We start from the raw sequence: 27739 nt of genomic DNA on the forward strand, positions 1-27739 counted from the left end.
CACGTAGTTCTAGGATTAATAATGTTTACGTGAAATGTTGGTATAACAATGTCTACTGTCATGGCAACCACTTCATTATAGGAGCTTTAAAGTAGGTAACCTATAATGTTACCATATAAAATCATTGGTAGCAGAATACGTACATAAAACCTGTTTGTTGATGCCATTGCGAACCATCAACATAATAATTGCAATCGAAACTGCAATAGGGCCATTTGCGTTAAAATTGGTTGATACAAACACAATTTTAGGACAAAGGTTAACGGCAATCATTTTTTTATTAATTTTCGTCTCTGTATAAGAGAGTAGCCAAACACGTGCATTTGAGGGCACCGTAGACAATTGAATATATGAATACAAAAGCCACCTAAGTCCATACTTTGGCCAAATTGATTTAAGCATGGGAAATTGTTGCTATACATAGGCCTGTCATATGTATGAAAGAACAACTCAAATTCATTCTCTGTGTCTATTAAGCATGTGAAAAATAGCATGTATGAAAGAATCACCCAATTCCATGATTTAAGTCTTGTAACACATTGATTGAAATCCATTATGTATAAAAGTCCACTTGTAACACATTCATTGCTAGAGAGTGACTTTTGAACAAAAATGGGTTTAATAAAGGAAAGTGTGTGGTTTATATTTCATGGCAGAATGCTTATCAACATTATACATACCTGTGTGCTTTATTTTGTATTATCTTACTAGTGGTAATCTCATTCTAACATTGTTGTCTTTGTATATGATTCAAAAAAACCCAAAAAGTCCAAAATTTAAAATGAACCCCACGAAGTCCCTGAAATGCTAATCGTCATACCTAATACAGGTTATTCCACTCATTTGCACGTAAAACTTAGCATATTGACCAGGTAAATCTAACTGAAGGAATTAAAATGATACACAGGTTTTTCTCTCAAAATCACTTCCTATGGACTTAGGTGGCTTTTGTATTCATGTATTCAATTGTACAAGGGAAAAAAACAGTCGATTAATCCAAACAAAACCTCCATTCAACCTAATATCCGGATTGTACTTGTATAAATATTCCCATTTTCCAGTGGTGAGGATAAAGTTGTTGATTGAACCATCTTTCTGTCAACTCATATGGGTGGATTGATGGGGGTGTGGCATGCCCTGCCGGTACTTAATTTTGACATTTTATTTTGCAGGTGCAGCTTCGAGCGCAATCTATTTTGAAAAAAACTTGATGCATCATTTGTTAGATAATTACGGCGATAGAGCAGTGCGACCTGTGAATGATACTTCTGATACAATCAATGTACAGGCTCGCCTACTAATATCGCAAATCATTCTGTTTGTAAGTGTTCATGACTTATTCAAGTAAAATAGACACTGCCAGATTTCTGCTGTTGCCGCCCATAAAGACACACTGCCGTTCAGCTACTTCATTGGTACCCGTGTGGGTACTCTATGATAATGCATCGGAATTACACATACTGATACTTAAATGGTATTGCATTTGAACTCTGGAGTAGCCATAAAGTACATTGGCAGTTATATGAATCTGGTAGTGTACATTATTTTTCTCTTTTCCGTTGTCATCTGTGCTCCACTAATAATACTCCGAGTGCATCGGCGTCTTGCATTGACGTTTTACGTCCAATTGCGGTATCACTGTGAGCATTTTTAAAAACAAAATTTTCACCGTTTTTGAGGCCGTTTGTGTAACAATTTCAACAAAATATAGTTTATAACACTCCTCTTGGAGAATCTTGCAATATTTGGATCAATCAAACTGGTAGAGCCTTTCATGGACACACGCACCCCCATAGGAGCTAATTGTGTTACTAGATAAGGACAAACTTTTGCTTCCAGGAAAGAGCAGATTTTCTCTCAACTACCACGCAGGGAGGGTACAGCTGCTTTTAAACGCAATAGAGGTGTCGGTTGCGCGAAATGGGCATGGTGATATATCCCTCAAACTTGGTCAATATTTTTGGTAAAAAATGGTTAGTATTAGTAATGTCCTTTCCCAAATTTTACTTTGTAATTCATTAATTGCATCTTATGTGGCGCCCATCTCTAAGAAAGGTATAAACGAGAGAGTACCCCACCCCCAAAAGAAAAACACACTTTATATAGTAATAATAATAATAATAATGTGAATTTCTAATGCGCACATCTCCACCAAATCAATGGCGCTCAAGGCGCGATACAATGATTATCTTACACTACATAATAAAAATTAATTTACATTACAACTTAATCTACACATGAACAACAATCAATAGGTGAACAAAAATATGGTGATGCACATCAGTAAAATGCTTCTTTCATTAAGTGAGTTTTTAAAGAACTTTTAAACTGTGTTAAAGATGTACTTAGTTTAATGTGGGTTGGCAGAGTATTCCAGAGACGTGGTGAAGCAATTGAAAAGCCCTATCCCCCCATGAATGTTTTGAACGGGGTTCGCAGAGAAGCGATTTGTCACTAGAACGGAGCATACGAGGAGGGTTATATGGTTGGAGGAGACATTTGATATATTCTGGTGCAAGATCATTAAGTGATTTAAAAACAATGAGCAATAGTTTGTAAACAATTCTGTAACCAACCGGCAGCCAATGTAACTCTCTTAAAACTGGAGTGATGTGAGATCTCTTTCTGGTTAAAGTGACCAAGCGCGCAGCAGAGTTCTGAATACGCTGTAGACGTGCAATCTGATCTTGAGGAAGGCCAAACAAGAGGGAGTTGCCCATATCAAGCCCGGAGGTTACAAAACTGTGAACAATTTGTTCAGTAGCATGAGGACTTAAGTACTTTCTTATTCTACCAATGTTTCTGATATGGAATGACGCTGAACGTACAATACTTGATACATGAGTATTAAGAGACATTGACGAGTCCAAAATAACACCTGAATTACGCCTATATAGCCTGAAATTGCCTTAGAATGACCCACCCCTAATGCACCTAATGGTACCCGAGTAGCGTAACAGATTCTCCACACCACAACCCTGATGTTTTTAACGGGCTTGCAGGATCCATGTACCGGTAAGAAATCTTTTTAGCATGGTAAAAACCCGAATTAAGGCTAAGATAGTATCAAAATGATATCCGCTGTGACATATCTTTTCTTGCCACCGACACGACATTGTTATGATGCGCATTAATATCGTATACACTCCAATGCGGGTATCACTAAATGATAAATGACTCTTGATATTAAGCATATATTGTAATAATGGTTAGTATGTATATGTTATTGTGGTTTGTTTTAAGTAGAATATTGAATGTAAACGGAAGTTATAAGTAAACCATATCATAATGCGTTGATATTTTGTAATTCATTTATAGGATGAACCTTTACAGCAATTAATCTTTCATGGATGGCTGAAACTGGTATGTGTCATGTACAATATATATAAGAATCATTACATTTTGACTCAACTATTGCGATATTTACATCAAACGTTATACTCGTGCGATACACTCTTTTCATGTGCTTTCACCTGTATAGAAACGATCTTGTGCACAGAAAATAGGGAAAGGATTTAAGATAATAAATTAAAGGAACAACCTCTGAAATCCAGCGTGAAAGTCATGGAGCGTGAAATTGTCTTACATGTATATATTTACATAACAAGGTCTAACATTTCTAGAGCCAACGTCCTTTATATCAATAAAATTATGTGTAGTTCTGATTTCTCATGTGCTGTAATTCCTTCAAAAAAGCTTTAATTCCTATTGTAAATAATGTAATGAAATATCAAAGAACATCCACATTTTGTGGCATACGACTAACATGTACTATTAAACCTCATGTAACAAAGATGGACGTGCCTTCGGTGACAACTCTCTAGTCCGAAGGCTCCTCAGTCCAAAGGTTCGCTATTCCGAACACGTAATTTACTATTCGCTAGTTCGAATTCTGAAAAAGGTTCGCTAGTCCGAATATCGGATTCTCTAGTCCGAAGGTTCGCTAGTCCGAATAATAAATAAGGTTCTCTAGTCCGAATATAGAATAAGGATTCCTAACCCTAACCCTACCACTAACCCTACCACTAACCCTAACCCTACCACTAACCCTAACCCTTATTCTATATTCGGACTAGAGAAAATTCGGATTAGCGAACTTGATTTGGTTTTCGGGCTAGAGACCCTTCGGTCTAGAGAATCTTCAGACTAGCGAACCTTTGGACAAGAGAGAAGTCACGCGTGCCTTCACCGTAAAACGCTAAAAACGCAAATGCCAAACGTAATTGTCCGACCATCTATTGCGATAAGTTTTGCAAATAAAATAACGTCCAAGACATTGAAATTCAAGAGAAGAAGGCATGCATTGAACTTGATCTTAAGCAAAAATATATATCCAAGACATCCAACGTCAAGAGGGAGAAGGTACGCATTGAATGTTTTTTAGAATGATGTTATGATAGTGTTTCCTATAAATTTCTTGGGGAGCAGTGTGGCAGACTAGTTAAGGTTTTTGCCTGAGGTGCGTGAGGTCCCGGGTTCCATTACCCACATGACCCTAAAAAATCGTTTCCACTCTCCCTGTGGTTCATCTGGTAAAGGCTTGGCAGATGACCCATGAGACCACGTCACAGTCGGTTCCGATCAGGGTAATAATAAGCCCGATTGTCCTGTAAAATTGCCCTGACCAGCTATCAACGGCGACCCGCTTCGTTCACCAGGTCACTTGTTTTGTCAGCATTATCTCCTAGATTTCAGCTGTAAATATAATGCCTAGACATGTTTGACATAAAAAATGGAAATGAAGCAAACAGCACAATCTAATTTTCAGTAAAACTTAAGCTGTTTTTAGCTGTTGCTTAAAAATGTATTATACCTGATATATTTTCAGGTGTGGAATGATGTTTACCTCCAGTGGGAACCAAACCAATGGGGGAATATAACGAATGTGTCGGTGTTTACGAAAGACATATGGAAACCAGATATAACATTTTACGAAAAGTAAGTACCCGTCAGGCTAGGTACATTATCGTATTTAATAAGTCATACTCGTTCTAAATGATTGCAAAACAGTTTTGCAATATAGCTTATAGCTTATCATAGTCGTTATGAGCACGGCAGAGTGCCGAATACGTAAAAAAAAATCAAAATTTCACGACGCCGCACTCATATTATTAAGCCATAGCGACATAATTTTGGGAATGTTTGTACTTATTTTGGTATCACTGGATAAAATATACCTACAGCTGTATATTGGTATAAAATATAACAGTATAGGACATTTAATATAGAAATTTGTGGTTTCCAGCTAAACAATACTATAGATCAACCTGATTTGAACAGCTAAGTATACGATTTGTCTTTTGGCCAAATTAGCGCGATTCGTTTAAATCACAATTTCTACGTCGGGGAGTAAGATGTACCAATAATTTTGGGTGGAAATAAAAGATGAAACATCATCATAAGCAAAAAATAACTCGATGTGCCCAAAATTCTTGATTCGTCACTCGGCCAAATTCATAACGATGTAGTACCGAAAGAGTGACCATACAACTTACAGAATAAATTCTTCAATGAAATCTTGAAACTCATCATTGCGACTTTATGTGTACTGATCTATAATTCGATCCATAACTTAAGTAATTACTTTATCTGCATAATTATCTATTTCAGTGTTGATGAAAAGTGGGAAAGTATAAAGGACATTGAAGCTAGTGTAACATCGGACGGTACTGTCACCTGGTTTACACCGACAATCCTCCAAGTTTTCTGTAAGGTCAAAGTTCGTTACTTTCCTTTTGACTACCAAAGGTGCAACATTACCATGGCTTCATGGCGGTATGATAAATCGAGATTAGACATAGTGGCTTTTGATGATGATGATGCTAAGCAAAACGTGTATGATGACAACGGTGTATGGACTCTGCTCGACACGAATATGTCTACTACAGATAAGTATTATGAATGCTGTGACCATCCATATGCCTTGCTTATCGTGGAAATAACTATGAAGAGAAATCCGGGTTTTTATATTTACAATATAATTGCGCCGTGTATGTTGCTATCAATAATGACTGTGTTTGTGTTCAGAGTGCCACCCGAATCTGGAGAAAAAATATCGTTGGGAATGACAAATGTCTTGGCATTAACTCTTTATCAGCAGTTGATTGCAGCAAATATGCCTCCACTTGGTGACGAGATGCCTGTCATAGGTCAGTAGCCAGTTTTAAGTAATTCATAAGAACGTGTTGTTCTTACCCGGGGGTTTAATTCAAAGGTGGGTGGGTACCTGCGATAGTTTTTGGATGCAAAATGTATTCCTCAAAATCTGAAAAAAGTGCAAAAGTTTTAGCATGATTTTTTGAAGTAAGGCACATGACAGAATCGATAGTAAAATCACCCTTTAACAAATGGCAAATGTATCACAAAAATTGTATTCCTGTGACAAATTTAGGACGAAAAATACTAGTTTAAGAGGATGTTTATGACAGTGTACAAAATATTCCAATTCTACATGACAATACTGACACGAAAGAGTGGATTCCTATTTAGTAATATGTGATGCTTGTGTAAGATTTCATTTCACGGAGCGGACATCCAGGTTTGACAATCATAAGCAACGACTTCATCGGTTCGGCGAGCATCGTATTTGGTACAAATTAAACCGTTTGCATAATTATATTTACATTTGTTGGTCATCCACGACTCTATAGTAATGATTTAAGCCGTAGAATAATCAAGCAAAAGTATCCACATCAAAGTGGTTTTCGAAATATGTGTAATTGGTTTTAACTCCATTACCCTGTTTGTATTTATCTAATATTTACAGAAGTATATTTTCTCTCAATGATTATAATGGGCTGTATCTCCGTGATGACAACTGTGGTTATACTTCGTGTGTACCATTATCCCGCCACACAAGCGATACCTACTTGGCTTCAATACGTCATATGTCCAAAGTCGAAAAGAAATAAAAGCAAAATCCAAGATATTCTTACCGCCTCAAAACGTGTCAGTTTATGGGCTGTTGCCCCTCAACCAGAAGGAGAAAAGGTGTCTTCGAGAAAAGAAAACCATCGAGATGGTCACGTGATGAGTGATTACCAAACGGTTTCAGAATGGAGACGTGTAGCTTTTTTATTGGACAAATTGGTCTTTGTTGTCTTAAGTTTGTCGCTGGTTGTTGTCTTTTTATATGTTCTTGTTGAATATCTGTTGTATCTGCAAACTTTGGACAAGTAAATTTGTATCAAACATCTTCATGATTACTATTAACTTATTAATCAAAAACTGGTCTGAACATAAATTGTCCAAGTTAAGGGATCGAATACCAACGTTTGCAGGGTATATTTGTGGGACATGAGAGTACCTCAGACATATCGAATTGCATTCTGAATACGTTAGATTTTTTAAAGTTTACTTCGTTAAATATTACAATGTATAATTTGATAATTTGCAATAAAATTTGTATTATATTCCAAATTAAAAAGAAAATACACATTTTTTTATCAGAAGATTAGAAGGACATTCCTCGTATTCAGAAAGGAATTCGATGTGTCTGATGTGCTTTCCGTCCTACAAAAATACACGACTATATTGATATTGACAATATGTAATATTTTTTACCCATAAATGATCAAACGTTAATCATGAAGTAGAGTTTAATAATTTAGTAATACACATAATAATGGTGACGGTCATAATTACACACATTATAAAGTAAGTGATCTACATTATCACTAGACGGGTGATCGAGGATCTTAGTTACCATGGTTACTGCAGGCAATTATTATCGGTCACGGTCATGCTCACACATCTTGGATCTTAGACGTCAAAATTATACCTTGCAGAAGAGGTTTCGAGGTATATACGAATTAGCGTCATTGACAGGGCCGGATTTACTTTTTTGGGGTCCTGGGCCAGGCCAAAATTTGGAGGCCCCAAACGCACCGTGAAGAAGGCATGTGCACTCAAGTGGTCAAGTTTTTAGATTCTACTTGGACATTTGCGCGCGAAGCGCGCGAAAAATGTCAAATTTAGACTATTTTAGCCCGAATTGAAGCTGAATTTTGCTATATAACAGGACAGTGCGCGCGAAGTGCGCAAAAATTTGTATTTTCTGTAGGTTATTTTGGCCCAAAACATGGTGTTTTCGGATAAAATGTAAGATGCCCACTGCACAGGGCAATCTTGGGGGGCCCTCAAAATTTGGGGGCCCTGGGCCCGGGCCCATCTGGCCCTGTGGTAAATCCGGCCCTGATCATTGATATATACCTCATGACATTTTGTGTGGGGATTTATTTTGCATTGAACAAGTCGCATTGGTCTTTGTCAAGAACCAGCTCAAATTGTTTTATAGAGGTTGCAATGATTTCATAGTCTTAATGTATAAGTTCTGATATTAGGATAAATAACAAAAGTTGTAACGATCTAGAATAGCTACCTCAATGTCTGAGATATTGGGCTATTCCATTTAATATACACACTACCCCTGTGGAAGATATGTACCAAATCTTCATCAGGGGGAGTGTGGATTTCAACCGGAATAACCCATTTACTACTTATGGGAATACATAAGATCGTCATTTTCATAAATAATATCATGTAAAGGAGATGCAGAAACCAAAGAAAATCTTGACTCTTACCTTCAAGCCGTCACTGTTTCGTAGGTGAAAATGTATCTAATCTTTACATTCATGGACAAAACCATAGGGTGAATCTTCAACCACACGCATAATCGCCAAAGGGAAACTTGGACTAATCGTAGCCGTCGTGTAGATTGTGATGCTTTTACATAAACCAACACTCACACATTAGGCGAATCCTGACCTATATAATAGCACTTTTGTGGTGAATCTTGAACTAATGTTTTTCGACAGAAGGTAAATCTTTGTTTAATAATATTTTTGTTAGTGAAAGATTATGGTTAAGGGGTGGGATTAAAAGAAGTGCGAAAATGACAACAATGAAAACAAAATTGAGCAGTAACAAAATGAAAACGGGAACAAAAAAAGGGAAGAAAGAAGCAAATTAGGAAATGTAAGAAAAAGGAAGGAAGCAAAAACTTTCTAAAACGGGATCAACTAAATAAATAACATGAAAACGGGAATTCATAAGCTAAGCATCAAATATCAAAAATATGAACAAAATATGTACATGTTGTAACAAAAATGTATACAATTTAATAGTGCTATCTTTTTTCTGGAATAAATAGTAGGCCTGTATTATAAATATAACAGGTGCACTTATTTGGCTTAAACTGGGTCGGGGTGTTTTGAAACCAGTGATTGAAATGGTCTGTTTTATACTATGGGAGTATGAACACATGTAAAACACAATCTGAAAGTGTACTATCAGGATTGCTTAATTGTTATCAGCTTAATTGTTGATGAATAGATGCACTTGCGTGGATTTAAACTGGGTCGGGATGCAATGTGGGTACAGGTGGGGATGGGGAGAGTTGCGTGTCGTCACCAAGAATCGGGGACCCCAAAACAGGAACCCCTCCTGTTTCCTCTTCTGCAAATGAATAAAAAAACGAAGCCCATTCAAACATGTAGCTAAACAGATTCGTGTAAAATATCTTCTATTTTCTTTAATACACGGCTTTCAGCCGGCAGCTTATGTTAGCACATCTATTGCAGTAACAAAGGTGCCAAAACCTGATTTACGATTTCTTCGATCCTCCCGATAAGCAAATCCGGAATGAGCCTTTAAGCACAATTTCTGTGGGTTGGGGTGTGGAGGTGTGGGGTGTGTGTGTAGTGGTTTGCACATAGTGGTGCTTCTGTCTCTTGATACTTGAGCTTATCATTCATTTTATTAGTCCAATGGGGGGCAAGTTAGTCGGTGGCACCGAGCACGTCACTAATAGGTCGATGGGGTGTGTGGCGGTGTGTGGGAATTTGCGTGGAGAGGTGGGGTGTGTGTAATCGTGGAGTATGTGGAGGGGAGCATGCGCGCTTGTTGAAAACTATGGACATGTGGGTGCATACGTTGGCAACAGAAAAATAATAATGACAAACACGAGAGAGCTCCGTTTTCAGGGTCCCTTTTTTTACAGATTAATTATCACGGGGAAGTGGAGGGAGATCGAGAGAAAAGAGATTTAAAACAAAGAAGGGAAAGAAAATAAGACATCTCGCACTTGCACCATTGTCTGTCTGCTCACCATGCTGACACTTCTGTAACCCACCATGACACCCATTTAACCCATACTAACATCCCTTTACCCATCATAAACCCATTAACCTACAGTAACACCCCGCAGTAACCAAGCACACCCCAAAAATCACACATCAAAATCAAAAGGCGTACGCATTCTCTTCCAATGAGTACATTATGTGAACTAGAGAGTGAATTTATTACATAGTCAGGGCCGGATTTACCATAGGGCCAGATGAGCCCGGGCCCAGGGCCCCCAAAATTGCCCTGTGCAGTGTGCATCTTCCATTTTAGCTGAAAAACACAATGTTTTGGGCCAAAATAGCCTACAAAAATTGTACAATTTTGCGGACTGGTCTGCTATATAGCAAACTTCAGTTTCAATTCGGGCTAAAATAGTCTAAAATAAAAAAATTTCTCGGGCTTCACACGCAAATATCCTAGTAAAATCTAAAAACTTGGCCACTTGAGTGCACGCACATGCCTTCCTCACGGTGCGTTTGGAGCCTCCAAATTGTGGCCTGGCCCAGGGCCCCAAAAAGGTAAATCCGGCCCTGCACATAGTGTATTGAGAATTAGATTGAAGGTCCAAGGAGCGGGCCCATAGATACATAGGCCTACGTACATACACCAAAGGAAATATTTAGGGACAATAGGCCATCATCATACCAAGAATGAACCCTGAGGCCGCTTTAGTTTTTTCAGCTAGAGGAGAACAGTAAAGCTGCGCACTGAGGAAGGAGGAAAAACTAGAAGACACAACAAGCATAATTTCTATGCACCCTTACACAGGCATAAACAATATAGGCCCTATGAAAAGATCATTATTATGGAAAGTAATTTAACACATAACAGCACATGAGAGCCATTCGATTCCAACTTCATCTGCGTTATCCAAGGTATGTAACCCTTTATATCTGGGGATGGGTATCAAGAAAAATATTCAGGTTCCGGCGTGTCCGTTTAAACAGCACAGTTACGAATTTTGGCCTGGGCAAGAAATAAATTGCCGACATAAGAAGCAGGTAATGGGTGGAATTTTGCTGTAATCACAGAAATTTTGGAAGTTAGGTTTTTGTTTTCAAATAGGCTTTAACTTCCCTATCCCGAGCGTGGAGCGTAAGTTTTTTTGCACCGTAAATACACACTGACTAAAGACAGAACAGCTGGTGGGGAATCAACAGCTGACTTGCTGTGTATAATAAGTATGTAAACTAGTAATAAGGCAGATGCGCGAAAGTTTTTCATATGTTGGATGTGAAAAAATTAATTGTATTCCAGTTCCTACATGTAATATCCCCGGCGAAATTCGTGGAAATAATTTGCATGCGATGGAGCTTGGCACAGCTGCAATACTTCAACTCAATTATTTTATTTATTTTTTGGCAATAGAAGCAATTTTTAATAATTAATAATTAATGCACAAATGCATCATTTTTGCACCGTAAACTGCATTTTGCATCGTAAATTATAAAATATAGTTAGTATGAAAACAATATACGTGCCTAATATTGTGTAGATACGACCACCCCTCAAGAAGTGGCGGAGTCTGTCTGCTAATCATACGGACACAAATAGTAATATAAATAGGTATGTGAAATGAAATATGTTACCCCTCATTGGTAGTCACATTTGTCCCAGCACATCCCCTTCTCAGCAAACGCAACAATTTATATTTTGGGTTTTGGTTTAGGTAAAAACGTTTTTAAAACATATAATGTCGTGTTATATAAAGGTCATGAAAGCGTTCTAAAACGTTTTGTATGAAAACACACTGCAACTATTTTTTTTAAATGTTTCCAAAATATCATTGTAAACTATTTTTTTGCAAACATATTTTGCCAAATATTTTATCAACACTTGAACAACATTATATTTGCAGTAGCTTATCAAAAATGTTATACCTTTCGTATACCCTTTATATAACCTTTTATAACCGTTTGTGAATGATGTCGAAAACGTTTTGTGTTTGCTTGGTTGATGAGGAATTTCTATTAAAGACACTTCCTGATTTGTGACATTTTGTGTGCGAATTTGCTGCTTTCGAGAATGAATGCATATTGTTTTAATGCGCCATTTATGCTGATGTGCTGCTGATAATCAATCAGTCTATTACCAATGAGTCCAATATCCATTGCCCATTAGGTCTAATACCCACCTCGTATATTGATATGATTGTGTAACAAGCATTTAGGCTACAATTGGTCCGATTTGGTCTGCTAACTGATTAATCTAATACATGTAGCACGTTTTAAGATGCGCAGGCGCAATTACGATTCTACACATACTATCAGGATATAGTAGAGTTTATACCGTGGTCTTAATGGAGGGCACATAGAGGTTTCATAAACAGTCTAGCAGGCCTATACGTGTATCATTTACACGCAATTGTAAAAAAATTAAAATTGTTTATAAATATTGCTTAAAAGTTATGTATAAGTCATTCAAATTGTCATTTTGTACTTTGGAAATGACAATTTTGTCAAAATGCGAAGAAAACAGCAGCATTGACGAAGTTAGAGCCACATTCAAATACATGTAGCTAATTTATTATACTGACAGTATATAAATTACAGATTACGTGTAAATGCTTCATTTTGTCATAAATACGCGGCTTTTGGTTTAATCACTAGTAGGCTACGTTAGCACATCTATGACAATGACAAAGATACCAAAATAGGAATTTTTATGATTTTTACCATGGTCTGGATGAGCAAATCACTGAATGGGCCTTTAACTGCATTTTACAAATGGCAAAAACAATGTTGCAATGGCAACTCGTACCGGCCTATGCCCTTACCCGTAGCACCCCCTGTGATGCATATTGAGCCTGGTGTCGGCTATATTGTTAACTTAATTCACCCTGAACAAATTAACCGACAAAAAAGACAAATAAACCATTCGATATATTATTGTTAAAAATACATATTATTAAAAATCTAAATTGAAACTAATAATCATATTAAATAGAATGCACATTATGAATGCATTTAACAAATTTTAAAATGAGTACGTCATCCTTTAAAATGCGCGCTCAATTACCTATAGAGACACTTAATTTATCGATTAATATCAATTATGTAGATTATGGTCAAATTAACGATGACTGGGCGTAAACGCTTATAACAAGCCGTCATAACAACTTTAGGAACACTCAACAGCGTACCATGTCGCCAATTACACCACTCCTATGGCACATTAAATTTTAATTAACCTTGACTTTCGAATATTCTGTACGGTCAATGTGTTTGGACCAATAGATATACTTCAACCAATATTTACGCTTCGTCTGCACGGCTTTGAAAGCAAAATCAACAATATTTTGAGCGTTATATAGCTGATTTCGCGCACGGTCGTACCATTGGTGTGCAATAATGGATATATTTTCTTTAGCGTTATACCTTTTCGTCGTCAATTGTAAGTACCACTGATGATAGTCTTCATGTTCCATTTTGCATGGGAATGGGGTGTGTGGTTGTGTGGGATGTGATCTGATTTTACTTACGGTCGTACCATTGGTGTACAAAATAGATATTTATACTTTAGCGTTATACTTTTTCGTCGTCAATTGTAAGTACCACTGATGATAGTATGTATGTTCCGTTTTGCTTGGGAATGTGGTGTGGGGGTATGTGGGGTGTGATCTGATTTCACTCACGGTCGTACCATATGGTGTACAACATGGATATATTTACTTTAATAGCGTTATACATGTACCTTTTCGTCGTCAAGTGTAAGTAGGCTACCACTAATCATAGTGTGTGTGTGTTCCGTTTTGCATGGGCATGGGGTGTGGGGGTGTGTGGGGTGTGATATGATTTCATTCACGGCCGTACCATTGGTTTACAACATGGATTTCGTTGCTGGGCAGGAAAAACCTCATATGTGCATTTTGACCTCTAAAATCAAAACCTCATATGTAGTACAAAAGGACCAATGACAAAACCTCATATGTGACCGTTCACGGCGAATGAGCCGTAAATTCCTCCCCGGTCAATTTTGTTTTATTTCGTGTTTAAAAATAAACATCATAAACTTAAAATGGTATATCATTTGACTTCAAACGTTTGTTAAACTTTGCTCCTTCAACAAAATTATAGCTTTTTACGTTTTTACATGTGTCTCTTTTTCAACATTGCTGGCAATAAATATCAAACAGTCATAATTGGCGGTCATTTCAAATCATCCCCAAGTCAACGAGGTTTAAGAAAGTTCTCTCATTGTTAATTGTTGGTTATGCATACCTGTACAAAACCTGGTAACCCACCACTTGAACAGGATTTAGCAAAAGCAAACAAAGACCAGAGCTATCAAAAGTTCTATAGCCATCTAAGGTAGAAGCTTATTATCCACTTCAACAATAGGATTATTGATTAGTTTTTGACTATCAAAATAAGACAGATGTCGGGCCAGCTTAAGTTACCGATGAATACGACCTTCGTACACATTTTACACCGTAACTCAGAATACAATTTAGGGAATTTACGGCTCGTTTGTGCTGCCGGGTCACATATGTAGCAAATTCCTTTTAACATTTACAATAGACACAAAAAATGAACCATTGATTAAAAACAGTTCCGTTTATTACGCAAAAAAGCAGTCTTTTTGTTGTTTTAGTTATGCAGAGACGAAATCTTTTTGTTCGCTGTGATTTCTGCTTGAAATTGAGGTGACCAAAAATTACACATATGAGGTTTTAGTACTGGGGCCCACTTTTTACATATGAGGTTTTCCATTTGACCTTTGAATTTACATGAAGTTTTTCCTGCCCAGCGACGATATATTATACTTTAGCGTTGTACCTTTTCGTCGTCAATAATGTAAGCACCATTGATAATAGTATGTATGTTCCGTTTTACCTGGGGTGTGTGGTTGTGTTGGGTGTGATCTGATTTCACTCACTGTCGTACCATTGGTATATGGTCAATTCCAGCGAAAGCGGGACAAAATTCTCTCTATGTTAACTTTCCACTTTAAAATGTCATTAATAAAGGAAATCACGTTATTGATGGGGCATATCATGTCACGTCCAATGTGCTCTCTTTGTGCATATAGGCCTTTACTAGCAAGTCATACCAGGGGACAATATATGATGGCTTAAATGAATTGGCGTTACCCACGAATTCAAAGATAAAGCACCATATATGTCATTGAATGTCCTTCAATCAAAATGAAATTATTACCGTTAGAAAGACGTTTGCATGATCTCTCATCATATGTAAAACGATTGAATTCCACCAAAGTTTGTGGACTCTGGAGGCCATTAAGTCAATTTGGCTAATAATTTTGTTACCCGCGTATCAAAAATAAAATGATTGTTCTGAAAAATGTTAAGTGAATATGCCATAAATGACTATATCATGAAACGAAGTTTCGTTCTATAATTCTGAGGTCCAAGTGATTATTTTATGCAAATACGTTTTACCCATAAAATTCCATAAAATCAAATTTGACGTTACCCACGTATCAACTGTTACCCACGAGTCCAGCAAATATAATTGCCATAACTTAAACTAACATTTAATGACTTTGGACACTGAATTTAGTTTGACAAGCGCTTGAAATTGTAAATCGGAAAAATAAGTTCACCGCTTTAAAAAAGAATCTACGACGGTTTAAACTTTTGTTACCCACGAATCCCGAGTAGATGCTAACCTTGAAAAACAAGGAGATTGTTTATTTTAAGTTTAAATCAGCACATATTCAAGCCATGGGTATGCTATAATTTTTACAGTACTTACAGTTTATGCACCTAAGAAACCCCAAACGGTACTATAGTACTTAGAGCTTTACCCACGAATTCGGCGTTACCCACGAATCCAAGGATTTACTCGTAAATTATATGTTTCTTATGCATCTTAACATTTTGAAAACATGTGAAATAGGTTCCAAAACAGTCCTGTTTAATAGCGTCCTCTTGAAGGTATACTGAAGCTGTATCATGAAGTTTTGATTGATTATCCTAAATTACCATTTTTGGGTAAATGCAATTGGTTAGAGAAACGGGAATCATTGAAACACAATGGAGGAATAACCGCATGATGGTTTCCAACCTTCTGTAATATTTTCTATTTTGCCGCTTACCAATACATACCTTCAAATATGTGTTACCCACGAACATTTTGGTTACCCATGAATCCCTACTTAAATAATAGTTAACAATGTATTGGTAGTGTTTTAGTTCATATGAACTGTCAAACACGAGTTAATAGAATATTGCTGCATGAAAATGTGGAATGATTTTACTAAAATAATAATATAAAACTGTTTGCTATGTCTATTTGAAATTGGCAACTTCATTATTCTCAAAATTTTTATACCCAAAATGCCATAATGATCCATTCTAAATATTCCATGTAGTTTGTATTTCGATTAAAATTCATTTTAGTGCCATTGCAGCCTGAATTATTGACATACGGAAAAGTATTTTTTTTTTTTTTTTAAAAAAAAAAATAGGAATTGCTATTTTCCAGACGCTGTTACCCACGAATCCATCCGAGATCCTCATCCTGCGACGAGATACAAAATCTAACTTTATATTTATATGAAGCATTTATTCTAATCTTTCGAAATAATACAGTAATGTTAAATGACAGCCACTTTGGAAAGAGTTCGAAGAATTGACACCATCTTAACTGTACACCTGGTTCTTTCTTAAAATTTGTAATAACCAAAATATTTCTTTGTAGATATATGTAATAAAATTCTATTTTACGTTCACCGATTTCTAGTGTATATGAGTCACACATAAAATATTGAAAGATATTAAAAAAAGGGGAAATTTTATGGCGTACAACAGGTGAAAAAGGCTTGAATTCGTGGGTAACATGCATATGCGCATTTAACACTTTATTTGGTCTAGCAAGAAAAGTTATTTTTCAATCCGATGGCACTTCCACCTGATGATTCACTAGATATGATCGTCTCATTTGAGAAGTCTAGAATTGAAAAGGAAAACATTTTCAAAATGGCCCCCATAGAGAATTTTGTCCCTTTGGCTGGAATTGACCATATATGGATATATTTAATTTGGTGTTATACATGTACCTTTTCGTCGTCAATTGTAAGTACCACTGATCATAGTGTGTATGTTACATTTTGCATTGGAGTGGGGTGTGTGGTTCTGTTGGGTGTGATCTGATTTCACTCACGGTCGTACCACTGGAGTACAATATTTACTTTAGCGTTATACCTTTGTCGTCAATTGTAAGTACAATTGGTGGTAGTGTGTATGTTCCGTTTTGCGTGGGAATGTGTTGTCTTCGTTGTGTGTGGTGTAGTCTGATTTTACTCACCGTCTTACCTTTGGTGTACAACATGGATATATTTACTTTAGCGTTATACATTTTCGTCATCAATAATTGTAAATGCAACTGATGACAGTGTGTATGTTCCATTTTGCATGGGAATGGGGTGAGTAGTAAGGACACTAGCGGCTTAACATAAGGTCAAGCCAGGATAATGACCTTTAAACCGGAAATGACCAAAAAAAAAAAAGACTTAAAATACCTGGTTTTTTTTTTCACTTTCCTTCATATTGTTCTAAAACCTAAAACAAAATAAGAGACTTGATATATAAGGTTCAATTTGGGTGTGGGGGTTTTGATGGTGTGTGGGGGTTGTTTTGTATGCTGAAGTTTATTTTATAGTACAAATAAATTATTACTAAATATATACATGGAAGATTTTGAAACTCCTGGGGAAGAATTTAATTTAATTGATTTTGAGGAGGAAGAGCCTTCTACAACTATATGGGATGCTTATAATTATATGGATGCTGATTATATTAAATATGGCAAAGGAAAACCTAATGAGCCTAATAGGCCAGTACAAAATCAGGAAGCAAAGAGCAGATTTTATGAATCAGTTAAGAAACAAGGGTGGGAAGTAAATTTAGATTCACCTAATAAATATAAAGTGATTTTTGTAGAAGAACTAAAAACAAAGCAAATTTTTGCTGCCACAGATAGTAGAAGAATTAGACTAACAAATCCTAAAAATCCAAATAAATTTCTTTCACTAAAATCTATTGAAAAAAATATTAATACAAATTTTAAAAAAGGTCATAATTATGGTTATAGTTTTATAAAGGATATTCTTGGAATTAAAAATTTTAAGCCAGGACTTGACAAACCATTAATAAGAGCCTTAAAAAAATGAAACTTATATATCAAGTCTCTTATTTTGTTTTAGGTTTTAGAACAATATGAAGGAAAGTGAAAAAAAACCAGGTATTTTAAGTCGTTTTTTTTGGTCATTTCCGGTTTAAAGGTCATTATCCTGGCTTGACCTTATGTTAAGCCGCTAGTGTCCTTACTACTGGGTGTGTGGTTGTGTTGGGTGTGATCTGATTTCCCTTACGGTCGTAACATTGGTGTACAATATAGTTATATTTACTTTAGCGTTATGCCTTTTCGTCGTCAATTGTAAGTACATCTGATGATGGGGGTGTGTGTGTGTGTTCCGTTTTGTATGGGATTGGGATGTGGGGGTGTGTTGGTGTGATCTGAATTCATTCACGGTCGTACCTTTGGTGTACACTATGAATATAATTACTTTAGCGTTAGGCCAAGTAAAACATAAAACATGTTTCACGCCCGGGTTTTCGAAAAAAAGGAGGAGAAGGGGGCTTTTTATTTTCTATTTTTTATCGCAAAATTGGTGTAAATACCCATACTTAGAGCTGTTTTAGCGTATACAATAATGCATGGAAAAAGAAGGAGGCCTTTTTTATTTGTTGTTCTGATAGTTACACCCCCACCAATGATCACTAAACTTTCCTAAAATGTTTCTTGTATCTTAACAAGGCTATAGAAAGCATTCCAACTTCCTAGACATATTTTTTGAAAAGTTATAACTGAATTTCAAAAATAAAAATATATTTGAGGAAACCTCAAAAAAGGAAGCTGGAGGGGACGTGAAACATGTTTTTTTTTTCTCCTTGAATAAGTTCATCAGGATTGTAGATATCAATTATTGGTAAATTATGCTTTACAAATCCACTTGATTACTCACGTTTTTAGACGTTTCATCTTCCTACGGAAGACTTCATCAGTAATGTGATGAACCAGCAACACTCCTACTCTCATCTCCAGAGGGTGTAGTTCTTTGCAATAGCTGGTCATATACATGATTGAGTGAGTATGTCCCTTCATCGCGGTTGATAACGTTGGCCCCCCGTTTTCTGATCGATCTGATACGCTGATCAATCGGAAAGAAGACGGTTCGGTAAAGACAACAGTGTACAGAAAGAAAACGCACACCGACCAGTATTAAAACTTTGCTTCGCAACATCCCTTACACCAAAAATTGGGTGTAGTCAGAACATTGCTTGATCGGAAAGACGCGATTGTAACGGAAGAGGAGGATAAACAACAGGAGGAGGAACACATCAAGCATGCGCTAAATCAATGTGGATATCCTAACTGGACGATTGAAAAAGTGAAACAACAGATCAGTGATAAGACCAAAGCGAAGAAGAAAGCAAAGGACAAGAACACAGAAAGAAGTAAGGGCATGGTAGTGATACCCTATGTCCAAGGTGTGTCTGAAAGACTGCAACGGTTTTCCATTTGACCTTTGAATTTACATGAAGTTTTTCCTGCCCAGCGACGATATATTATACTTTAGCGTTGTACCTTTTCGTCGTCAATAATGTAAGCACCATTGATAATAGTATGTATGTTCCGTTTTACCTGGGGTGTGTGGTTGTGTTGGGTGTGATCTGATTTCACTCACTGTCGTACCATTGGTATATGGTCAATTCCAGCGAAAGCGGGACAAAATTCTCTCTATGTTAACTTTCCACTTTAAAATGTCATTAATAAAGGAAATCACGTTATTGATGGGGCATATCATGTCACGTCCAATGTGCTCTCTTTGTGCATATAGGCCTTTACTAGCAAGTCATACCAGGGGACAATATATGATGGCTTAAATGAATTGGCGTTACCCACGAATTCAAAGATAAAGCACCATATATGTCATTGAATGTCCTTCAATCAAAATGAAATTATTACCGTTAGAAAGACGTTTGCATGATCTCTCATCATATGTAAAACGATTGAATTCCACCAAAGTTTGTGGACTCTGGAGGCCATTAAGTCAATTTGGCTAATAATTTTGTTACCCGCGTATCAAAAATAAAATGATTGTTCTGAAAAATGTTAAGTGAATATGCCATAAATGACTATATCATGAAACGAAGTTTCGTTCTATAATTCTGAGGTCCAAGTGATTATTTTATGCAAATACGTTTTACCCATAAAATTCCATAAAATCAAATTTGACGTTACCCACGTATCAACTGTTACCCACGAGTCCAGCAAATATAATTGCCATAACTTAAACTAACATTTAATGACTTTGGACACTGAATTTAGTTTGACAAGCGCTTGAAATTGTAAATCGGAAAAATAAGTTCACCGCTTTAAGAAAGAATCTACGACGGTTTAAACTTTTGTTACCCACGAATCCCGAGTAGATGCTAACCTTGAAAAACAAGGAGATTGTTTATTTTAAGTTTAAATCAGCACATATTCAAGCCATGGGTATGCTATAATTTTTACAGTACTTACAGTTTATGCACCTAAGAAACCCCAAACGGTACTATAGTACTTAGAGCTTTACCCACGAATTCGGCGTTACCCACGAATCCAAGGATTTACTCGTAAATTATATGTTTCTTATGCATCTTAACATTTTGAAAACATGTGAAATAGGTTCCAAAACAGTCCTGTTTAATAGCGTCCTCTTGAAGGTATACTGAAGCTGTATCATGAAATTTTGATTGATTATCCTAAATTACCATTTTTTGGGTAAATGCAATTGGTTAGAGAAACGGGAATCATTGAAACACAATGGAGGAATAACCGCATGATGGTTTCCAACCTTCTGTAATATTTTCTATTTTGCCGCTTACCAATACATACCTTCAAATATGTGTTACCCACGAACATTTTGGTTACCCATGAATCCCTACTTAAATAATAGTTAACAATGTATTGGTAGTGTTTTAGTTCATATGAACTGTCAAACACGAGTTAATAGAATATTGCTGCATGAAAATGTGGAATGATTTTACTAAAATAATAATATAAAACTGTTTGCTATGTCTATTTGAAATTGGCAACTTCATTATTCTCAAAATTTTTATACCCAAAATGCCATAATGATCCATTCTAAATATTCCATGTAGTTTGTATTTCGATTAAAATTCATTTTAGTGCCATTGCAGCCTGAATTATTGACATACGGAAAAGTATTTTTATTTTTATTAAAAAAAAAAAAATAGGAATTGCTATTTTCCAGACGCTGTTACCCACGAATCCATCCGAGATCCTCATCCTGCGACGAGATACAAAATCTAACTTTATATTTATATGAAGCATTTATTCTAATCTTTCGAAATAATACAGTAATGTTAAATGACAGCCACTTTGGAAAGAGTTCGAAGAATTGACACCATCTTAACTGTACACCTGGTTCTTTCTTAAAATTTGTAATAACCAAAATATTTCTTTGTAGATATATGTAATAAAATTCTATTTTACGTTCACCGATTTCTAGTGTATATGAGTCACACATAAAATATTGAAAGATATTAAAAAAGGGGAAATTTTATGGCGTACAACAGGTGAAAAAGGCTTGAATTCGTGGGTAACATGCATATGCGCATTTAACACTTTATTTGGTCTAGCAAGAAAAGTTATTTTTCAATCCGATGGCACTTCCACCTGATGATTCACTAGATATGATCGTCTCATTTGAGAAGTCTAGAATTGAAAAGGAAAACATTTTCAAAATGGCCCCCATAGAGAATTTTGTCCCGCTTTGGCTGGAATTGACCATATATGGATATATTTAATTTGGTGTTATACATGTACCTTTTCGTCGTCAATTGTAAGTACCACTGATCATAGTGTGTATGTTACATTTTGCATTGGAGTGGGGTGTGTGGTTCTGTTGGGTGTGATCTGATTTCACTCACGGTCGTACCACTGGAGTACAATATTTACTTTAGCGTTATACCTTTGTCGTCAATTGTAAGTACAATTGGTGGTAGTGTGTATGTTCCGTTTTGCGTGGAATGTGTTGTCTTCGTTGTGTGTGGTGTAGTCTGATTTTACTCACCGTCTTACCTTTGGTGTACAACATGGATATATTTACTTTAGCGTTATACATTTTCGTCATCAATAATTGTAAATGCAACTGATGACAGTGTGTATGTTCCATTTTGCATGGGAATGGGGTGAGTAGTAAGGACACTAGCGGCTTAACATAAGGTCAAGCCAGGATAATGACCTTTAAACCGGAAATGACCAAAAAAAAAAAAAAAGACTTAAAATACCTGGTTTTTTTTTTTTTTTCACTTTCCTTCATATTGTTCTAAAACCTAAAACAAAATAAGAGACTTGATATATAAGGTTCAATTTGGGTGTGGGGGTTTTGATGGTGTGTGGGGGTTGTTTTGTATGCTGAAGTTTATTTTATAGTACAAATAAATTATTACTAAATATATACATGGAAGATTTTGAAACTCCTGGGGAAGAATTTAATTTAATTGATTTTGAGGAGGAAGAGCCTTCTACAACTATATGGGATGCTTATAATTATATGGATGCTGATTATATTAAATATGGCAAAGGAAAACCTAATGAGCCTAATAGGCCAGTACAAAATCAGGAAGCAAAGAGCAGATTTTATGAATCAGTTAAGAAACAAGGGTGGGAAGTAAATTTAGATTCACCTAATAAATATAAAGTGATTTTTGTAGAAGAACTAAAAACAAAGCAAATTTTTGCTGCCACAGATAGTAGAAGAATTAGACTAACAAATCCTAAAAATCCAAATAAATTTCTTTCACTAAAATCTATTGAAAAAATATTAATACAAATTTTAAAAAAGGTCATAATTATGGTTATAGTTTTATAAAGGATATTCTTGGAATTAAAAATTTTAAGCCAGGACTTGACAAACCATTAATAAGAGCCTTAAAAAAATGAAACTTATATATCAAGTCTCTTATTTTGTTTTAGGTTTTAGAACAATATGAAGGAAAGTGAAAAAAAAAACCAGGTATTTTAAGTCGTTTTTTTTTTTGGTCATTTCCAGTTTAAAGGTCATTATCCTGGCTTGACCTTATGTTAAGCCGCTAGTGTCCTTACTACTGGGTGTGTGGTTGTGTTGGGTGTGATCTGATTTCCCTTACGGTCGTAACATTGGTGTACAATATAGTTATATTTACTTTAGCGTTATGCCTTTTCGTCGTCAATTGTAAGTACATCTGATGATGGGGGTGTGTGTGTGTGTTCCGTTTTGTATGGGATTGGGATGTGGGGGTGTGTTGGTGTGATCTGAATTCATTCACGGTCGTACCTTTGGTGTACACTATGAATATAATTACTTTAGCGTTAGGCCAAGTAAAACATAAAACATGTTTCACGCCCGGGTTTTCGAAAAAAAGGAGGAGAAGGGGGCTTTTATTTTCTATTTTTATCGCAAAATTGGTGTAAATACCCATACTTAGAGCTGTTTTAGCGTATACAATAATGCATGGAAAAAGAAGGAGGCCTTTTTTATTTGTTGTTCTGATAGTTACACCCCCACCAATGATCACTAAACTTTCCTAAAATGTTTCTTGTATCTTAACAAGGCTATAGAAAGCATTCCAACTTCCTAGACATATTTTTTGAAAAGTTATAACTGAATTTCAAAAAATAAAAATATATTTGAGGAAACCTCAAAAAAGGAAGCTGGAGGGGACGTGAAACATGTTTATTTTTTCTCCTTGAATAAGTTCATCAGGATTGTAGATATCAATTATTGGTAAATTATGCTTTACAAATCCACTTGATTACTCACGTTTTTAGACGTTTCATCTTCCTACGGAAGACTTCATCAGTAATGTGATGAACCAGCAACACTCCTACTCTCATCTCCAGAGGGTGTAGTTCTTTGCAATAGCTGGTCATATACATGATTGAGTGAGTATGTCCCTTCATCGCGGTTGATAACGTTGGCCCCCCGTTTTCTGATCGATCTGATACGCTGATCAATCGGAAAGAAGACGGTTCGGTAAAGACAACAGTGTACAGAAAGAAAACGCACACCGACCAGTATTTAAACTTTGCTTCGCAACATCCCTTACACCAAAAATTGGGTGTAGTCAGAACATTGCTTGATCGGAAAGACGCGATTGTAACGGAAGAGGAGGATAAACAACAGGAGGAGGAACACATCAAGCATGCGCTAAATCAATGTGGATATCCTAACTGGACGATTGAAAAAGTGAAACAACAGATCAGTGATAAGACCAAAGCGAAGAAGAAAGCAAAGGACAAGAACACAGAAAGAAGTAAGGGCATGGTAGTGATACCCTATGTCCAAGGTGTGTCTGAAAGACTGCAACGTGTGTTTAAAAAGCATAACATCCAGACAGCGATGAGACCACACAATACGCTGAAACAAAACCTTGTACACCCCAAAGACAAAATAGAAGCCACCAAAACTTGCGATTGTGTTTATGAAATACCATGCAAAAGTTGCAAGAAGTCGTACATTGGGGAAACCGGCAGACCTTTCGGGGTAAGACTGAAAGAACATTTAAAAGAATCGGAAAAGATAACAGAGAGGAAATTCACACGCGCTGTTCGAAAGGAGTCGGTCGATGAAATTAACAAGTCCGCCATCACAGACCATGTTTCGCAACAAAACCATGTTATTGATTGGGACGGAGCCAAAGTAATCGACAAAGACTCATGTAAGCAAACCAGATGGATTAGAGAAGCAATGTGGATCAGAAAACGGGGGGCCAACGTTATCAACCGCGATGAAGGGACATACTCACTCAATCATGTATATGACCAGCTATTGCAAAGAACTACACCCTCTGGAGATGAGAGTAGGAGTGTTGCTGGTTCATCACATTACTGATGAAGTCTTCCGTAGGAAGATGAAACGTCTAAAAACGTGAGTAATCAAGTGGATTTGTAAAGCATAATTTACCAATAAATGTTTATTTTTTTATTTTGGCAATATACATTTTGTCATCAATTGTAAGTACTACTGATGGCAGTTTGTATATGTTCCGTTTTGCGTGGGAATGGGATGTGTGGTTGTGTGGGTTTGACCTGATTTCATTCACGGTCGTACCTTTGGTGTACACTATCGATATTACTTTAGCGTAATGCATTTTCGTCGTCAATTGTAAGTACAACTGGTGTGCATGTTCTGTGGTTGTGTGATGTGTGCCCGCCTGCTTGTTTTTCTTTACTAGCAAGGGTTCCATAAAATGTTATATTAAGTGTACCTTAATTGAATATAGATGTAAACTACACATTTTTTACTTAAAGCAGGATTTCGGGATCCTAGCATCCTCTTTTTATGACATTTTCAGTAGATATCCTCGAAAAAAGCTTAATCCCACAATTTCAGTTGATTCCGATTTGCGTTTGCGAGTTATGCATGAGTATGTGTAGTACACTGCTCCATAGGACACTGTTGTAATTTCGTTCTGGTATACCAGAACGAAATTCAAATTTGGCAATATTTTTGCTAAACGAATTAATCTGCAATAAATAATTGGTACATAAACATTATGTAGCCAGAGATTTCCAGTGGTAAAAAAATCTCAACTTTTTTTGAGAAAAGTGGGGGAATGAGTAAATAAGTACAAAAGTAATATCTTAAATACAGTTGACCTAAACTACCAAATAAAGTAGTCGGCAGATGGAGCATTTCGTTGCGTTTTTAAATCTTTATTTGCAACGAAACACCTTAATCTCTTAATTTATACAAATTTGAATGAAAGAAAAGAGCATTTCAGAAGTGACAACGATTTATATAGACTTTTCTCTTAAAACACGATAACTATGTGCACAGCGGGTGAGTGTTGATCAGTCACGATGTAATGAGCCCGTTACAAAAACCGGTGGGAATCGCCCTGAAGGAAACAATATCCCAAATGTGTCACTTTTGAAATGCTCTCATTGTACACTCAAATTGTTATAACTTGAAAGAATAACGTGGCATCTTGCAAAGTGACGTGCCTATCATCTCGTTACTTTATTTGGTAATTAGGATTTAGCGTCATTAAGGGATCTGGAATGAGCGTTTTGGGCGTTTCGACAGTATTTTTGTGGGACATGAGAGCCCATCAGACATATCGAATTGCATTCTGAATACGAAGAATGTCTTTCTGATATCAAATAATTTTCATTTTTGAAATTCACGATATAATACAAATTTTATGACAAATTATTAAAATTTGATATTTTTCACATTTTTGATATGGCTCTGGTTTTTTTAACATGTATCAAAAGGCTAAGTGACACTTTGGGAGACCCCAGCAGAAACACATGAAATATTTCCGGATAACTTTTTATATTTTTATGTAGTGTAGACCTAGGCTAATCTCCCATAGCTTAACAAAATTTGGGTGTATCCTTCGTGTAGGAGAGCACGAAATATAGATAGTGGGAATACTCATATCATTGGTCCAAGTTAATGTCAATCTAAGACCAAGTATGATGTACAATGTGAGGTTGTATCAATAAACAGCAAAGCAAACTGAAATGGTAACGTAGTCAAACAATAGAAATTATAGCTCCTATAAAAATAGTACCGGTATGTCATGCCGATTATTTTCCATGTGTGCCAATGTGTCAGGCACTTATTTAATATTAGTATGTTTGGCTTTTTGTTCATAGTCCTGTGACACTGTGCCAGTGCCAGCAAAGCCCATTACTACTTTTACGTGTGTCAATGTGCCATGCAAAGCGATCATAACTTTTTCATGTGTGTCAATGTGTATGGTTTTCAGCTAGTTCTTCTTGGCACTGTGACAGCCAAGCACATCATTACTTTTACGTATGTGTCAATGTGTCAGACACTTGGTTAACTCTCGTATTTCTGTGCTTCTGATTTAACGTAAGGAAAACTGATCGTTTATTTTTCATATGTGTCGATTTGCTTGTGTTTAGTTATTTTTCTTGGCACTGTGACACCGTCAGGCAATCCAATTTCATGTGTAAGTCAATGTATCGGACCTATACTTCTGTATGATTTAAACTTGTTTTGTGCTCTATTCTCCTGGCAATGTGACAGTGTGCCAGTCAAGCCGATTATTTTTCATGTGTGTCAATGCGTCAGACACTTTAATATTTAGTATGATTTGGTTCTTTTTTCATAGCCCTGTGACACTGTGCAGGCAAGCCAATTATCACGGTGTGTCAATGTGTCGGACACTAAAACACTTCTTTAACATCCGTACTTCTTTTGTGTTCTTTCTTTCAAAGCGATCGATTCTTGTTCACGTGTGTCAATGTGTATAGTTTTTAGCTATTTCTTTCTGGTACTGTGACACTGTGCCAGTCAAACGCATCATTATTTTTACGTGTGTCAGGCAAGACAATCATTGCTTTAACGTGTGTACCAATGCGTGAGTCACTTTAATGCTTTGTATATTTTTAACTACATTATCCTGGCACTGTGACACTGTGCCAGGCACAACAATCTTTACTCTAACGTGTGTGTCAATGCGCCAGTCACTTTAATACTTTGTATATTTGTAGCTACTTCGTCCTGGCACTGTGACACTGTGCCAGGCAAGCCACACATTACTTTCACGTGTGTGTGT

General features: G+C 36.3%; 2 protein-coding genes across 2 annotated transcripts in view; both read left to right on the top strand.

Annotated features, from left to right (window-relative positions):
• Positions 1–1189: 1189 nt before the first annotated feature.
• LOC140135850 (neuronal acetylcholine receptor subunit alpha-10-like) lies at positions 1190–8014 on the top strand. The gene is made up of 5 exons (XM_072157493.1): positions 1190–1321; positions 3319–3363; positions 4829–4938; positions 5611–6149; positions 6767–8014. Exons 1-5 carry the CDS (start codon positions 1211–1213, stop codon positions 7177–7179), a joined length of 1218 nt encoding a protein of 405 aa, XP_072013594.1. The 5' UTR covers positions 1190–1210; the 3' UTR covers positions 7180–8014.
• A 5251-nt stretch (positions 8015–13265) lies between these two features.
• Positions 13266–27739, top strand: part of LOC140146066 (neuronal acetylcholine receptor subunit alpha-3-like) — a 76199-nt gene continuing 61725 nt past the window's right edge. The window contains exon 1 of the mRNA XM_072167811.1: positions 13266–13518. Coding sequence (XP_072023912.1) covers positions 13476–13518 — 43 coding nt within the window. The 5' untranslated portion in view covers positions 13266–13475. The remainder of the gene's footprint in view (positions 13519–27739) is intronic.

This window comes from Amphiura filiformis, chromosome 2, assembly GCF_039555335.1.
Source record: "Amphiura filiformis chromosome 2, Afil_fr2py, whole genome shotgun sequence".
Taxonomy (NCBI): domain Eukaryota; kingdom Metazoa; phylum Echinodermata; class Ophiuroidea; order Amphilepidida; family Amphiuridae; genus Amphiura; species Amphiura filiformis.

What these genes read in the sequence shown, in the direction of transcription:
- LOC140135850 (XM_072157493.1), top strand. Translation starts at nt 1,211, where the DNA reads ATGCATCATTTGTTAGATAATTACGGCGATAGAGCAGTGCGACCTGTG. An exon ending in TTCATGGATGGCTGAAACTG is followed by an intron (nt 3,364 to 4,828) that starts GTATGTGTCATG and finishes ATATATTTTCAG; the next exon opens with GTGTGGAATGATGTTTACCT. An exon ending in GATATAACATTTTACGAAAA is followed by an intron (nt 4,939 to 5,610) that starts GTAAGTACCCGT and finishes TATCTATTTCAG; the next exon opens with TGTTGATGAAAAGTGGGAAA.